The sequence below is a fragment of the Triplophysa dalaica genome, chromosome 1, assembly GCF_015846415.1.
Source record: "Triplophysa dalaica isolate WHDGS20190420 chromosome 1, ASM1584641v1, whole genome shotgun sequence".
NCBI classification, from domain to species: Eukaryota; Metazoa; Chordata; class Actinopteri; order Cypriniformes; family Nemacheilidae; genus Triplophysa; species Triplophysa dalaica.
The window spans coordinates 18,769,826-18,788,064 of NC_079542.1; the positions used below are offsets into that span (position 1 = coordinate 18,769,826).

Below are 18,239 nucleotides of genomic sequence, written 5' to 3' on the forward strand. Positions count from 1 at the left end.
AGCTATTAAAGAACTCGGCAACATTACATTATCTCTAGTCTACCATTTGGTTATAAATTGTGAACCAGTAACGTTGGTGCGTCAATAAACGACCTGAGCACAGCCAAATTACTAATCAACTCAAAAGTACAGGACAGTAAAAAAACAAATTACATATAGTCCTAAGGCTTTCAAATGCCAGTACCAGGAAGGCTAATGTTAGGTCTCCATCCGTTTTGCAACCTGTTGCCTCTTGCAGCTCACATGGCTGAGTGTAAGTCCGTCAGATATTGATTTGTGTCCGATCACTCTCTCTCTTTTCCTCCTTGTTTATTTGCTACCATGGTGATGGTTTGGAGACTTGCGTCTTGTTGCTAGCTGTTGGCTAATTTCTCCCAGGCTACGAGTAAAACGTGACGTATGCTGTAAGGGGATAGGCGGGGCTTGTACTGGCCCTAACACCAAAGTTACAAGTGCAATTTCAGCCAATAGGAGGCTGCTTAGGAAGCAATGGCAGTAAAATTTGTCCAGTTAAAAGCTGTCCTGACACTAAAATAATTTTAGAGACATTAATTTAAGGTCGAAGAGTTGCTCGTTATTGCTTTAATCGACTTGAGGGAGCATAAATGGTGAAAGAAACGTACAGCAAAATTCTGTCATCGTTTTCAACCTCTTGTCATTCCCAACCTGTATTACTTTCTTTCTTCCTCAGAACACCATAGAAGATATTTTGAAGAATGTTGGCAACCGGCACCCATTCACTTGCAATGGTTTTGTATCAGCACAATAGAATTTAATGGTTGCCAGCACTGTTCGTTTACGAATTTTCTTCAAAATATCATATTTTGTCATAGAAAGCCATTGGCTACTGGTTTGAAATGACAAGGGGGTGAGTAAATGATGACAGAATTTTCTTTTTTGGGTGTAGTAAGGGCTGTGTTTATCTTACACAGACTTATCAGAATTACTGGTAAACAAATGTGGCTCTCGTCCTCAAAGGATGGGCTTGATCTCAATACGTGACTGAACTTGTGAGCCAACCATTTCCCCCCTACCCATTCCATTGTTTATGACAGTGATTGAGCAGTTAATCTTTAACTGGTAAGAAGGTTTTATGGACGTGTGTGTGTACATGCATGCTCGACAAGACAGTTTTTATCCTGGATCTGTCTGAGTCTGTAGACAGATTGATGAATTTAGAAAAGTAAAAACATGGATAATATTGTGCCATGCTGCCAGGAATTTTCACCTGGTATGACGACTCTCCGCACAGCACCCTACTTAAGTATGCAATAAAACTTGCCATAGTCACACCCTATGGAGTGGCAAACTTCTCAGGTAGGCTCGTAAACACGCTCACACAGAGATGCACGCACAGCAGCTTGGTTAGATCTCATAGATTTTCATTGTTTTCATAACATAATAGTATGTTCTCCCCCACACCTAAATCTAACTAAAAGTATAACCCCATGATATTGTGAAAATAATAATATTTTTTTGTAAAGACTTATATTTGTAAGGATACTTTTTTAAGATTAGGCCTGCACAAAAATAGCCAGACCTGTACACCCACATAAACACTTATAAACATACCACCACACACATCTAGCTCTTGGCAGGAGTATTTGTTTATCTCTCTGTACCTGTCACTCAACACCATACTGGCACAAACTCATCATCATGTTAGAACTATTTTTCACAATGATTTACTGCCAATGCTTTCCAAGTGTGGCCTTCAGCAGTTTAAGTCTTTAAAGCAACATGTTATACGTTGTAAAAGATTTCTAGAATGCTCTTTTTATACATAAATGGTACAGTCACTGATGTTGCCGTACTGCTCTAATTATGTTTCAATTCTATCAAAGATACTGAACTGGAGTCATCCCCCAGCTGTTCTATATAGCACATCGGTAGCGGTATTGTATTAAACACTGCTGAGTGTACTTGAGCTTCATCTTATCACTCCTAACACATGTCCTCCACTGGGACGTAGTTCAGCCCCCTCTGACCCTCTTTGCCACCTTGTAGCTCCCCAGGGTCTCTTGAGTCCAAGCATCCACAATACCTTCATCAACCATCAGATTGTATAGTGTCATTACTCATTCACACAGCCATGCCTTTTGTGTGAGGCAATTCTTCAGACAAACTCATGCACGCACACACACAGATCCACATACACCCCAAGTCCCCCCACTTCTCTCTTCTAGAGCCCATCTGCCCCCTGCCCCCACACTCTCTTAACTACAAGCCCCCAAGGCTCTGGACTTCATCCCTTCCTACATAAACATACATCCACACACCCCTGAACCAGCTGTCCTGATATTCAAATGCCTGAGGGAATAAACAGGTGCTGAGCTTGTGCCGGTCACCGCAGTCAAGCTGCACATGATAATACTCATAAGCTCCATCCTGCCACACGCTACCACACACACACAGACACACACACAGAGAGAGAGAGAGAGAGAGAGAGAGAGAACCAGCAAGATGATGTTATTGTTCAGATCCTCTGTGGAAATATTGGATCATTTTAGAAAATGCATGACATTTTAGGCCACATGTTTTTTTTACAATGCAACTGTTTATTTAAGTGTATTTATGTCTAAAGGATGCAGAAACTACATCGACTGAACAACCAATGTCATTTTCAGCACATGCTCTGAGGGATAATCTATTTTAGATAAGGTTTGAGTATATATTGACAATAACAATGTGGGAGGACGGGAAACCTGGGAAACGCTGTAAAAACATGCATCCAAGGTTCTTTAAAATTGATAAAAGAAAGAAGCAGAGCAATGCTGAGCGGAGGTCCAGGGTATTTTTAGCAAAGCTTGTGAACTTTTTTAGGGGCGTACCAAAAGTGATAATACACTAGTTTAACTGGGTTCCAGTGACTCTGATGACCTGCATTGGAAATTGTTACAAATTCATAAAAATAGATTTTTGAGAAATGCGATAATTACAAAATTTGAAAAGAGCGAAATTTGCTTACATACAACAGCTTTTCCGATGGTTTTCACCATGGGCAGTATTAGGCTATACTGTAGTTTAGAAGGACACAAATCAGCATCAGTTTGATAAAGATCAATCTAGTCTAAGCACTTGTGTTTTGATTTTGTATGTAACATCTGTCTTTTAGCTGAGCACACTTCTTTTGACACGTCTGACCTTAAGATCTCAATGCATATGCTTATGTGTCCATGTGCCTAAAGATGTTGGCTAGTCTCACAATATAAGGTGTATAGTATTTTTGGATAAAACAATACTTAAAACTGAACTCAACACTAAATTAAAGATCAGAATTTGTTTTATTTCAAGCCATTTTTTATGTATTCATTGATTAATCTCTAACACTGTTAAAGTGATAGTTCACCCAAAATCATAATTTTGCCTACTCGCCCACTTGTTATTTCAAACTTGTATGACTTTCTTTCGTCCATAGAAAACAGAACAAGATATTTTGAAGGAAGTGGGTAACAGAACGCCACTGGCCCCCATTCACTTCTACTGAATGGACACAAAACCAATGCAAGTGAATGGGGGCCAGTGGACAACATTCTTCAAAATATCTTCTTTTGTGTTCTTCAGAAGAAAGAAAGTCATACAGGTTTAAAAAATGACAAGAGGGTTAGTAAAGGATGACAGAATTATTATTTTGGGGTAAACTATCACTTGGTGTGCAGCGAAATCTCTTCACACCTATTCTCAAAAATACATATTTGTTGTTTTCCATTTCAATGAATCTCAGAAAATGAAGTGTTTTTGTGTTTATCTCTCCTACAGTAGCGATGTGTATAATTGCGTGTTGTTGTCATGCTGAGGCAGGGCTCTTGTATGCTTGTCGTTGTCTTTCATCCCAGCCCCCTCACTAAAAAAAGCAGCCCCTGCCCAGTATCAGATTAGTTAAACCCTGTAAACTCAGTTCAGTGGGATATCCCCCTTAACTACTTGATTCTATATGAAGCAGAAGGTAATTTTGGGGGGTGGGGGTGACCGAGAATGTCCTTCTTTTCTCTCTTGCCATTACTTTTACAGAGTCTATGAATGATAAGTGAGCTTTTGTATAACTAACTTGTTTCCTGTGTGTCACTGTCTAATAGTGCTGATTGGGCTTGTTTTATGAGTGTTTACAATGGCACAGGAAGAGGTGCAATATAACTGTTCAGGAAGACCAGTTTAACTCTACTCATATGATATACACACATTATTTAAAAACGTTGCTATACTGATTATTTTTTCACTATATGAGTTAAATCAAATTTTCACCATTAAAGAAAAATATAATGTATGCGATATGAACGATAACATTATCAGACAGTTGACTAAACATTTACAGTTTTACATTAACAAATACTTGTGTATCTCATCCTGTTTGCTTTCTTATCATGACAGGTTTGTTAGAATGTTCTACGTGTATTTTTTTTTCAGTCAGACTTGTAGCAATACGTCACAGAAGCCGCAGCACACAGTGCAGCGGATGACTTTAAACTTGACTAACCCGCACTTTTACCAGTTGAAGTGTGGATGCGCAAACAAGTACGCTATATGACCAACTGAAAAGAAAGTACTTATAACTTTAATTAAGTATGTCTATTTTATCACTCGCAGAGCGCGTTGCCCAAACAGGATATAGGGTACTATGTATTTGCGCGGAGTGACACTAACAGACTTGTTATGTGCTGTGTGGTAGCGCGCGCTATGCTCTACGATCTCGGGAGACCGAGCCGGAGCGTAGCTGAGCGCTGAACTTGAGACCTCGTCCCGGTCACGTCTCAAGTCCCTCTTACTTTCCTCATTTCATTATCGATCTCTAAACCGCGCATTCTTACTTTCCACACTCGGATTACGTTTCCGATAAAAAAGTGTAGCAAATATCTCTCCGAGTTGCGTGAGCGACTGCGCAATAGAGAAACGTTCAACCGAATCCAGCATGTCCATTTTACCATTCACTCCGCCGATCGTGAAGAGGCTCCTGGGCTGGAAGAAGGGAGAGCAGAACGGACAGGAGGAGAAATGGTGCGAGAAGGCCGTCAAGAGTCTGGTGAAGAAGCTGAAGAAGACAGGACAGCTGGACGAGCTGGAGAAAGCCATCACAACTCAGAGTGTCAACACCAAGTGTATCACCATACCGCGGTAAGTGCATTTAAAACACCCCATCCATCAGTTACATGCCGCATACTCGACTTTACCAGTAAAAACATCGACTTGTGGTAATGTGTTTACTGCTTTACTATCGTGATTTTGACGAATGTTGACATTAACGTTTCACGATAGACAGATCTCAAACTGAAGCACAAACACCTTCAGTCAGCATACTAAAGTTAAAGCAGAGGAACCCCTGCTGTTTAGAAAGAGCTAGTGACACAAACAGCATCTCCATCCTCATGCGTGGATTAACATTCATTTTCTCATCTGCTTGTAGTATTATTTCTGTTCGTTTATTGCAACTTCAGTGTATACTTGAATCATATTTCTGATTACATATATTGCATTTTCTAGTGTTGTCATTTAGTCTACTGTCTGACGAGGTTATATAACACGACCTTAATCTGGGAAGCGCTGTAGCTACTGTATCTGGGGTCAACAGTGTTTATATTGTAGATGATGGTTATATTTGGCGCAGGATGTGCAGATATGTTATTTGCATAACTGTGTATTGTTGGTTGTGTGATGTTTTTTTTTTCCAACTCCGATTTGCAATGACTGGTTAATCTTGTTATGTCACGGTCTGATGCTGGCCAACTGCTCACAGTAATGCTCATATGAGCCACTTGAGTGTTGCCATATATATATATATATATATATATATATATATATATATATGCCCTTATGCAGTACTTCAATAGATGGCATTCTTTCACTATGAACACAGGTGAGGCTTCAGAAGGTGTAAGGGCATCTGGTACTGTATACAAACTATACCTACACGTCAATCCTTATCTAAACGTCTTTTGATGTATTCAAATTGCGTGTGTGTGTGTGTGTGTGTGTGTGTGTGTGTGCCTGCTTTTTGTTTGTGAGGTTTGCTTGAAAAGTCAAAGTATTGTACATTTTTACTTATTAAAATATATAACATACCTGGAAAGGGCTCTAATACATTACATAGGCCTACTGTTTTTTTTCATGGTTATGGAATGCAGAGGTGTATTTTATTTGAAAAAAGAGATATCTACAGATTGAGCAATTTATTTGTATTTCTAATAACAGATCCATGTTGTGTGAACTAATGTTTACAAATTGTGTAGAACAAATAATTTACAATTGCTCACGCATATAGAGCGAACGAGTACTCGGATTGCAATTGAACATGTTTAGTTTTGTAGAGTTACATTTATTCATACACTAAAAGTGGTTAAACGTCACTCAAATAAATGATGTAATGGTCACACAATCGTATCTTTCTTTAGAAAAACAGCTTCATAATAATATGCAGTGGAGTTTATAGGTGTGGACCAAGGGACCAGATTCTACAGAATAACTGTGCTGGAAAACGTCTTGAGGGATTTGATTTTTATCATTCCTTTCTTAAATGTCATTTTTAGTTTGACACATTTGGGTTGCCTGACTGAATGTGCTGTTTACTAAATCGGCATGCACTAGGCTTACTTACAAACTAGAAGATGCCATGAAGAACTTTACAGTCGCATCACCGTAGGCTGCATTTCATAGTTTTATAAATTTTTCCTTGAATTATTCCTTCCCAAGTTTAAAGGTGTCATATGGCGGAAATATGTGTTTTTCTAAGTGTCGGAACAAAAGATGCATTCTATCTAAAAGCGAATGCGAACCCAGACCTACCTGAAACGCCTTGTGTAACCACACCCCACGCATGTACGTCACTTTGTGGTACGATTTGACTAAGACTGCCCAAATGTATACGCAAGTCAGGTGGGGGGTCTTGAAAATCTCATTGTACCATTGCCGGTGCAGCCTGATGATCTGAATATGATAAGAGGCGTTACATTTCCGTGCAGTATTCGACCAATCACTACACACTAGTGACCTGGCCAATCATAGCACACCTCGCTTTTCAGAGCGATGAGCTTTGTAAAATATCAGCGCGTTTCAGAGAGGTGGAGCAAAGAGGAGATACAAACATGTACGGTATGTGGAAAATCGTGAATACACATTATATTACATCTAAAGCAAACAATAATATTCGTTTTAGCTGCGTCAAATGAACCCTTTAAAGTTTACTTAATTGTGTGGTGATGGTTGGCTGAGCAGCTGTGGGATGTGTGTCCTGTTACGACAGGCTCATAAAAAGTCCGTCATAATCTATTTTTACTCGTCACTATGGTGCATGGTGATATTACGTGCTAATGAGCATGTTTGTGACATCATCACAACACACATGCGTTCTTTGAACTTAATTTATTTGAATAGCCAATAAACCCGAATTCGTTTATATATTTAATATTTCTGTTGTCAGACATAAAATACTAATTACAGACAAATGTCCAGTCAGTAACAATGGCAGCTGCTTGTACACTCTGTTTTGTAATCATTCATTTATTCACTCGACGATTCGTCATGAAAGGAAAGACACAGAGATACTTTATTCCCACTTGCTGAATGTTAAGATTTATCCAAAATGATGCTCATTTTGTCGCTCTCTGAAGGTAAAAATGTCTGAAAACTCTGCACCGCTTGTTTGTGCACGCCTGTGTGTGTATGATAGGATGCGACGAGAGGGCTGGATTGAATGACAGATACACTCTTACCAGAATCAGATCTAGAAACAACACCACAAACAACGTAAGAGATCGCTGTGATATTATAAAAAAAGGAAACAAAAATCAGTTCGTTTTTGAAAACAGTGGTGAAACAAAGTCGACTATTGTGGGCCTTCATAGTCGTCTTGTTTATACAAGCCCTGTCTCCGCACCGCGTGTCTCCGCTGATCCCGCGTTGGTTTTTCTGACTGTGCGAGGGGTTTATACGTGATTCTCTCTGCAGATTCTCTGGTCCGGTTATGTTGGTTGTTGTTTCCAAACATCAGTGAAAGCAGGGCTTTTGCAACCAGGGTTCAGGCTGAGACTGAGTCACCAAGAGTGAGAGAAATTCTGAGCCTGTGGCTTTGTGGTGTGACCCACTGGTGCTTCTCTGGTTAAAAGAACCATAACATGTGACGAGCACAACTACTGGATTGCGTATAAGAGTATTGTAAAATACACTTCTTGGTTAAAGGAAAAGTTCACCTTCAAAATGAGAAATCTGTCATTTTTTTACACACGCTCTTGTCATTCGAAACATTTCTTCTGAAGAACTCAAAAGAAGATATTTTAAAAAAAATGTTGGTAAAAGAAACTATTGGTCCCCATTGACTTGCATTGGTTTTGTGTCCATACAATAGAAGTGACTGGGGACCAACGGTTTTTGGTTACCAACTTTTTTCAGAATTTCTTCTTTTGTGTTTTGCAGAAGACAAAAAAATCACACTGGTTTAAAATGACAACCTGGTGGGTAAATTATGAGAGAATTTTCATTTTGAAGTTGAACTATTCTTTTAACATGTATTGATTTGCTTTGTGTAGGTTTATAAAAGTAGGTATATATAAACTCTTTTTGCAATATAGCATAACCATGACTTACGTTTTTTATTAATTTAAAAGTAAATATTTCTGAACTGTTTGGTGTGTTATAGTATTTTATGTCGGTTTAGACCTTAGTCATTATTTCCATGGTGTTGATGTAGTTTAATCTCTATAAACCCAGTTTTCAATCCAGGACTCTGCAGTCACATCTGTGAGACAACAGATCTCGATTCATCAGGCATTGCCACTTGCTTCTAGAAACATGCACCTCAGTTCGCTTTCGGCCACACAATCCTGTCCTGCCCTCACATGCAGTTAACACTGAAAGCCTGTCTGAGCCAACTGGACATTGAGAGACAAAGATGAAAATCAGTGGAAACCACCATATGATGATAAGTGTGGAACTGGACATAGTTCAGAGGACAAAGTGGAAATGTAGAGATAGAAGACACAAGACAGATTGAAGTTGTCCGAGACAGGATACGAAAAAGTAATTTACCACAGACTTACACTTCCTTCTCCTGACTCAGGCCTGTCATACACCTGTTGAAGCCCTATTAGAGTCTTCCTGAGAGGATGTCTGCTCTGTGTATGTGCAGCACGTCTGTGTTTCGAGACACCGGCAATATCTCACCCTACAGTCTTTGTTTGCTTTAAAACTATCCTCACAATGACTTCAAAGGCAGCTGAACTGTGAATAAGACCTGCGGTCCATTGTGTGGGTGCATTCAACCAATTTCCCAAACAAGTCGCATATCAAGAAAATATATGTGCCATGGCGATAGACTATTGTTTCTAAAAACTGAAAGTGTCTGTGCCTTCAAGAGATGTCTGGCTTTAAGTCTGACATTTGAAACTCTATACAGTATACAGCGATTCAAAGGCGCTTTTGACAAACCAAGGAGATTGGATGTCATTGGCTTGTAATTGATGTGCCGAGGGTTGTTTTCTTTTGACCGGGGTAATGCCTTCGAAAGCTCCACGCATCTGAGGGAAGCGAGGCTGTCTGATGATTCACGTTTTTTGTGTGACAGCTGATGGTATGAGAGTGAAAGACGGCATGACAGAATTTCACAACCCTTTGAAGTAATGGCAGAAACTGACAGTGAAGACACTATTAGAGTGACAGTCAACGCTGGTATCAGAACTGTCTTAGCTTTTTATCGGACACTTTTATCTTTATATTGATTTACATTACTCTTGTTACAGTGACTGCCCTGGAGCAATCTGCGGATATAGCTGTTTGTTTAGGGGCGATTGTTCTGTGTGGGGGATGTACAAAAATGCATATTTTTAAGATTCACTAGTCCTTACATAGGCTGAACAACTTGTCGACTGACAAGTTCTAAACAGGGTTTTTCCTTTATAGAGAATTCAGAGGCGACCGCCTCCGCCTAATTTTGCGCTGCGCCAGCCCCTCGACAAAACAGTGCCGCAGAAAATCCTGTCGCCATGCCATGGACAAATGTTGCACTCAATAGGCATTTGTAACTGTATTTGTGACAGCACCACCATAGTGGCTTTATGTGTCGCAATTAGGTACAGTGATCATATAGCTGAAATCACCACACCTGCTTCAAGAAAAAGAACTGCAGTTTTCCAAAGATTTTCCTCTGTTCTGTCGTGACTGGTTAGGTGAGTTTTGTTTGCTTTGAACCCTTATACATTTTTTAAAGGCTTTCAAACTACACATTTCTTCACATGTTATGTTTTCAAATTAGTAGATATGGCTCGTAAAATCACAGATTAATTTTTAAAGGCAGTTTGTGAGCAGGCGGATCACGAGGGCAGGTAGACAGTGCAGACAGCAAGAGGCTGTTATTCCATTCTGTAAATTAGGCAATATTCTGTAAACATGTTGTTAATGTGGTGTCATTTGCTTTAACATCATATATTTGGATATTTTGTCTTTCAGCTTTGCTTATCGAATAACCCGTAATACAGAATAAACCGCTGCCTGTTGCATATCTACTGATTGAAAAAATCACCATGCCACTCATTAAAGACAGTGTGGTGACAGACGGAGGTTTGGTGATTTCGGCTGTATGATGACACATTAAGAAGTTTAGAGACTAAATGGCCTCTGCTCGCAAAATTGACCTAGTCTCACATCATGTCAACTTTTTCCACGTTGCGCTGTTCGCGTTCGGTATAAGTTAGGGTTTGATTAAAACTGTGTGCCCTGCTTACAGTAGTTATGCGCAGAATGCAAGCAGCGAGACGTACAAGGGCTGTTATAAATATTGTTGCTTATTAAATCTAATCTATCGAATTTGAAAAGCAGGACATAAATAAATCATGTTACTGACGAGATGCAGGAAATTAGTTTGGTCTAAAATAAGTACTGAAGAACCCGAATTTAAAATAGGAGACTTAAATGTTCTGCTGTTGGTTGTGAACTGTGTAGATAAGAAAATAGCCAATGGTCTCCAATCTGCATATTGTTGGTTGTAAAAATGAAAATGTATAAATAAAAGGCTTATAAATTAAAAGCTTTTGTTTCTATTCAGCTACATTTAAAAAATAAGGGTTATTTTCAACTAAAACTTAAGACAATTGAAAATGAACAAACTAGGCTTTAATGATAAAACTTGCACTATATACAAATGAGAAAATTCCTTAAATTAAAATAATATAAAAATTAAAGTTAATTCAAAGTATTAATTAAAAACTAAAATGACTTTAAATTAAAATTGTGAGTTATATTTGCTATTATTTTAGGGGTTTTAAACATTTGATGACAAAAAAAGTTTTTTAATGTGCTGTTTAACATCAAGTTCACTTAAACAACATACTGTATAATACAAAATCAAATCAAAAGGATGGTACCATGAAACGCACATTTAACAATGTAGATGATCAGGATGGTACCACCTCAGCCTAATTTAAGCCAGGAAAAACCATGCTAAAAGTGCTGTGTGTAATTTTTTGGATGATCTTTTGACAGAAATACAATACAATATACATAACTATGTCTTCAGAGGTGTATAAAGACCTTACATAATGAGGCATTATGTTTTTATTACAATAGAATGAGCTATTTCTATGCATACACCCCGTGTGCCCTTGCATGGAATTTGCCATGTTGTTTCTACAGTAGCACGAAACGGACAAACTGCTCTACAGAGCATGTTTCGTAAATACTTCATTAGGGCTGTCACGATAAACCGACGATAAATATCACGTGATTTACATTTACATTTACATTTAGGCATTTGGCAGACGCTTTTATCCAAAGCGACTTACAGTGCACTTATTACAGGGACAATCCCCCTGGAGCAACGTGGAGTAAAGTGTCTTGCTCAAGGACACACTGGTGGTGGCTGCTGGGATCGAACCAGCAACCTTTTGATTACCAGTTCAGTGGTTTAACCCACTAGACCACCATCTCCATACATGCACAGCTTTTGAGTGAATTACGGAAAAATGCTGCTGAATCCAAAAGCCAGAGGGCCCTCTCGAGTGGAAACTCCAAATACGCACTGCAGAAGAAGACCATAACACATTCTAGAATCTAGGTCATGCCTATGGACATCTATTTATCACTGTTTCTCAAGCCTCATCAGGTATTTTTATGATAATAAAGCATATTTATAATGATCATGTTTGACTGGTGTTGCTTTTCAAATGCACATTATAAGCGACTCAAACTCGCACTGCTTTTCAATTGAGCAGCATTTCCTACTGATCCCAGACGGACAAGCTACACATTCAAAAAATATTGACACATTGCATTTCGCAGGCAGCTCAATTACAATAGGATTTAGTGGAATCGCAATTAATTATCGTGCAGCCCTATACTTTATCCCCTTCAGCAAAGAGGCGGAATTGTGATGACAACTTTGTCCTGTGCGAGTCGCCGTAGTGCTACAAAAGAAAGGGGTGGAGTGAGCTGTTCATTGCAATTCGAAACCTCACCCCTAGATGCCCCTAAAATGGCCACATTTATCCTTTAAAAATTGCCCGTATGTTTAATCTGACTGGTTCTGGGTCTGTCTGAGAATTGGACATTTGATGGACATGAGATGCATTGTGGCATTCAAAATGATCTAAATTAAGGGCAACAGAACAGGAGAAATTTTTAACTGCTTTTAACTTTACGTGCTCTTAAAAAAGCACAACTTTCGTAGTAAACATAAAAAAACAGTGCCCAAAGATGCCGGTTCGAGTGCTCGTGGCTTTTCTTCATAGAAACTCCCCAGAGAGGGCTGTTGCGTGTTCAGCACAAACTGTATGTGTAAACCCACAACGCTTGTGTTTATGTTTGTGTCCTGTTTGACTGATAGCGTGGCTGTGGGTGTTTGTGGATTTACTGAGGGCAGTAGAGTAGGCCTGAAGCGCTTAATTGATGGAGTAGAGCGAGTGTGCCAAGTCTGACTGCGGTTGTGGTTAGGATTAGAGAAACAGTTTGTCGTTTGACAAGATTGTGTGTCTGGTTTGGTTTATTCTCTATGCTGTGGAAGTGTACTATGGTTAGGTATATGTATGTACACACATGGTTGTTTTATCTTAAAAGTGTCTTTGCATTGAAAGCAGGTATTTGAGTGTTCGTCTCATGTGTGCATCTCTCCTGTGTGTGTGTGTTGTTTGAGGTAGGGTTAGTCAGCACTCAGGAATGCTCCGTCTGCCCAGGGGAGGGCGTGGGCCGCTTCTGGGTTTGTGGTTCCTGCCGGGGTTGAAGGTTTAGAAAAGCTCTGTGCCGCCTCCATATCTGCTGGAATAATAGACACTCTGTACAACAGACAACAAGACTGCTTTGTGCTACTCTGTCATCACTAACACTACCGCTGACCCTCAGACTGGTTCTGACCACCGTGAGAAAATAGCCCTTCTTCAATTGTGAGCTCTGTGTGTGTGTGTTTTTTAGAAGAGCGCTAGTGTAGACTTTTCAAATAATGTTTTGAAGTTTGTCTGAGAGTTTGAGAAGACGTGCTTTAATGTCTGCCACGAATTTACACTGACACTTATCCAAGGTAATCGCTGTAGCCTTCAATTTCTGAAGACAACCATTTATGGGCTGCGTTTTAATGAGATGGCTAGATGGGCTTGGATCACAGGAGACTGAAAATGCATGTCTTAGATTTGGGCTGGGCAATGTCTACCAAATTGGCATTGGACGATGCCTACAGTGAAACATCGCGTTGGACGATGACATCGGGGGCGGGGGTTGGGGTATATCAGTTTGCTAAATGGCCATCTGCCAAAACATTAAAAACAATTATACCAGTGCTCCAGACTGCGACCAAACCCCATTTTGTGACCAGTTTTCAAGACAGCTTGATTTGTTTTCACAAGTACTCGCACATGTGCGACCTGCAACTTTGGAATTTCTTCTGGTTGTTATTTCATATGTAAAGACGAGTAGTTGGTGAGCCCACCAGTGTAGGCTGTGTGTGTGTGATAAGTCAACTAAGTGGGTCACGCGGCACTGATGTATCCTGCTGCTATTGCGGACATGTCGTCATTGACAAGTTTATACACACACACAATGTGAGCACATTACTACGATTCACTGTTTGTGGATCAGCGGATGACCACAGACTCTCTTGATGACGAAAATTGCGTCATGCAGGGAAATCACGATGCTGGCGCAACATCGTGATGGCTGTCGGCCATCGCTGATCGACATGTAATCATGTTGCCCAGTTGTGAACATAACAAAAATGGGTACTGGGCCAAATGGTTCTGGGACTGGAACTACAAAGGAAGTTGCTGTCATATTGCGTCATAAAGAAAAAGAAAAAAAGTAATCTTGAACATACGCATGAACCGGTTCTCGATACCTAACTCTATTCTATTTGCAGAACCCTGTGAATGTTACCCAGAAATGAAATATAAGGATATCTAAGTTCTTTTTGGAGCCATTGTATTTTTTCCCCATCTCTACAATCCACAATATTATATGTGGTACCCTCACAAAAGGGCAGAAAATCTCAACGTTTTTATTTACCTTCACTGTTCCTTGCTGGCGGAACAAACTTCCAGACTCTGCCCGATCAACCACGTCCCTCGCAATATACATATGAAGGGAACATGGAGTTCTGAAATTACGACATTGACAGTAAAAAAATGGTTTCTTATCATGTCTACAGTACATCATATGTTTCTTTGAGATTTATGTGACATAAAAACAACACTCTAACTAAGATTAGACTATTGTTTTTATACTGCAGTTTAAACCAAGCATAATTACCGGTTATTCAAAAAATCACTACCTAACTTAATTTCCCAACTTTACTCACATTTTGCACTCTGCAAGTGTTCATATTTCAATTTTGGTGATGATTGCAGTGTTTCTCCTAGAGTTTTCTGCTCCCCTGCAGAGAACGGGCCCCTGTAACCACATCCAACCACCTGCAAATGGACCCCCACAGGGCTCTGTTTACTTAAGCGGGGCCTTAATGACTTTAGCAGAGAAAAGAAATCCAAAGCTTTTCAAAAAATAATATTAGTTGATATTTTACCCACACTCAAATTATGATAGGATAAGCAGGTCCGTGTATATTGATATAAAGTTGAATTAAATAAATGTTACACCAAATTCAGCAAGAGGCTCGAGTTTCCATATGAATTGAGTTTCTTGAAATGTACATTTATTTAGATGTTTTTGCAATCAAATTTTATGATTTTATCTGGCAGCTGGTTTTGTCATGTAAACTAGTCAGCTACTTTTGAGTATCTGCTTGTACTATCGTAAAAATACAGATGTCAAAAGAAACTTGAGGTCATCAAGATTTTTGTTCAGTTGTAACCTAAATAAGCAGGTATGTGTCTGTCATGGTCTGTCACTATCTTGTAAAGTATTAAAGTGCACGTTATGTTATATTTTCAATAGGGATGCACCGTAAGGAAAATTCTTTGCCAAAGCCGAACATGATGTGAAACACTTGAGCGAAGGCTGAATTAAACCGAACACTGAACATGTTTATTGCATTTCATTTATTTATTAGCCATTTTTTTAACTATTGCACAAACTGTCAAAATGTGCTTTTTATAATTTGTCTTGCTTTTAAAAAAAATACAATACAACCTTTCTAAAAATTTAGCAAAACAAAGTAAATTGAAACAAAAAATTGAACCCTCCCCCTTCAAGAATAGCATATAATAATTAGGCCTGTAACTGACTGCTAAAAGAATGTAGTTACTCTGTACCCCTACAACAAAACAGTTCATTAAAAAGTGTCATTCCAAATTAGGCCTATAAAGTAAAAATACAAATTATTGAAAACTGTTGGATTATTATAGGCTTCATTGCAAATTGGTTTTAAAGCTGCCCTGCAAAAGTGTTTCATGCATTCTGACTTCTTTTCTTAGTCCCTTTTTGGACAATTCTCCCGGAAAAGCGGCATGCCCAAACGGCCGTGGAAGAAGCATGCGCAGACATGACTTTCACTTGTAAGCAGGATAGACGGAGAGCATACGTTCGTGAAGTTCAGGTGTTTGTTTGTTCACTGCATTTGGGTAATGAATGTTATACAAACGGTGGATATAATGCTGGATTTGGAGATTCTTTGAAACTGATATATGTAGCCGTCCCAGCGCTAAAAGATGACGGACATGAATAGCATGCGGTGAATGAAACTGATGTCTGTGTTTTGATGACAATGGGTGCCCGAGAGAAGAGAGAAGACATTAAACTGCTGATGTTCATAAATAAACATCATAAAGTCTAAATCTGGATAAAATGCATTTTAAAATGTCTAAAAGTATTGTGTATATATTAAATTCAATCCGCAATAATTTTGCTTATTAATATGTTTGTTTCTGACCAACAATATTAAAATGTATGAAAATACACCAATTAGCGTCTTTTTTTTCTTTATTTATTATTTCAGCATTATTTTTATATATAATTTTATCCTGCATCACATTATATTTCCTGAAGAACTAATTGTCTGTGTTCAGTTTGGCTGCCAGTGCCTTCAACCCTTTTACATCATCAAAAAAGAACATGGCGGCTTTCTTGACTAATGAGTATTCTATTTTTTTTAACGACCAAAGCTTGTAGTGTAAGGTTGTTTCAACATATTTAAGGGATAGTTCACCCATAAAAATTAATTCCCTTCATCATTTACTCACCCCCATGTACTTTCATACCTGTATAAATGACTTTGTTCTGATGAACAAAGAGAAAAATATTTGGAAGAATGTTCCAAAAAAGGACATCAATGACTACTATAGGAGAAAAAATTAAATGGAAGTCAAAGGGTTTGTTTTCCTAAATTCTTACATTTAGTCTTTAACAGAACAAAAAACCTACAATATTTTTTTCCTATTATGGTAGTGGATGATGTCCTAGAACTGAAAATTGCTAACATTCTTCCAAATATTTTTCTTTTTGTTCATCGGACCAAATAAGTGAAGCTTTCCTGTGGCTTAGTGGTCAGAGCACGACGCTAGCAACGCCAAGGTCATGGGTTCGATCACAGGGGATTCCACATATTCAGATACAATGGTACAATGCAATGTAAGTTGCTTTGGATAAAAGCCTCATCCAAATGCGTAAATGTAAACTATCCCTTTAAGCCATTCATCTCTCTATACCCTGGGTTCCCTTTAACAACTTTGCAGATCATTTACATTGAAGGAAAGCTATGTCACATGTTGCATTATAGACAATTTTAGGACATCCAGGTAACGTGCACTTTAAGTCTGTTGTGGTGTCGCATGCTGTGTCTGGGTTTAGCTTGGGGGAGGGGGATTAGCAGTGGTCTTAAAGTCTTTTTAAAGGGAGGCTGCGGGGGCTGGGTTGGCATATGTTTCATTGGGTGCAGTGGTCCCACAAGACCGTCTGACGTCAAAGTTGCTTTTGTCCTCTGCTCTCACTCTGCATCAAATTTGCATATAACAGTTCACAGAGTCCATTTTTTGTTAAACTCGCTTAAAGTTTCAACACATACATCCGGCAGGTTTTACGAAAGTTACTCAATTAAGAGTTACAAAAACCTTCATTTAAGTTTCTCTCTTAGAAAAACTGAAGTAGTGTGCATGTTTATGTTGTTCTATAAAACAACGTAGACTTTTTCAAAGTGAACCTGATGAAAATAAACCGATGCTGTTATATGCAGAAAGTTGAGTACGTTTGTGCTCATTGGAAGGGTGTGTGAGTGTCATGGTCAAGTCAGGGATGCCTGGACTGATTCACAAATCACACAAAGTACAGCCCACGGCGTCTGTGTTTTTCACCCTCTAGGTTAATGCAGCCCAACATGGCTCAGCCTGTGTGAGACCCCTCCAGTTCACCCTGTCTGCTCTCTTTCTCTTCCTCAACCCCTCCCTGTCCAGATTTCACCCCTGTCTCTACTCAAGTGACAGCCGGCATGTGGATGAGGGGGAGAGCGGGCTAGACCCACGCTCTGGGCTGGGCGTGTGTTTGTATATATGTGCACTAGAGGACTTCACAGGTCCACTTAGATCCGAAAACCCGAGGTCCGACCCGAGTGCTGGTTACCAGGCCTACCTCTGTCAGGCTGGTGAGTGCAGGGCTGCACACACACGTCGAAAACGTTTATATTCTGGTCCAGTCTGGTTCGGAAAAAATTAGGCTAGGGCGGGTCAGACTCGAGTCGGGTCTTTCTTAAAAAAAAAAAATTATGCACTTCGGGTCCGGGTAATTCCGGTAATTTCGAGTCATGTTAAGATCTTTGGATCCGAGAAGACCTCTAATATCCACATTTGTGTTGGATCTATCTGTCTCACTACTGACCTGATTTGCCCTCTCCAACT

At 39.3% G+C, this 18,239-nt stretch overlaps 1 protein-coding gene across 1 annotated transcript in view; it reads left to right on the plus strand.

Annotated features, from left to right (window-relative positions):
- The first annotated feature begins 4,648 nt into the window (after window positions 1–4,648).
- Window positions 4,649–18,239, plus strand: part of smad3a (SMAD family member 3a) — a 28,371-nt gene continuing 14,780 nt past the window's right edge. The window contains exon 1 of the mRNA XM_056747127.1: window positions 4,649–5,109. Within this exon, the coding sequence (XP_056603105.1) occupies window positions 4,907–5,109 (203 nt within the window). The 5' untranslated portion in view covers window positions 4,649–4,906. The remainder of the gene's footprint in view (window positions 5,110–18,239) is intronic.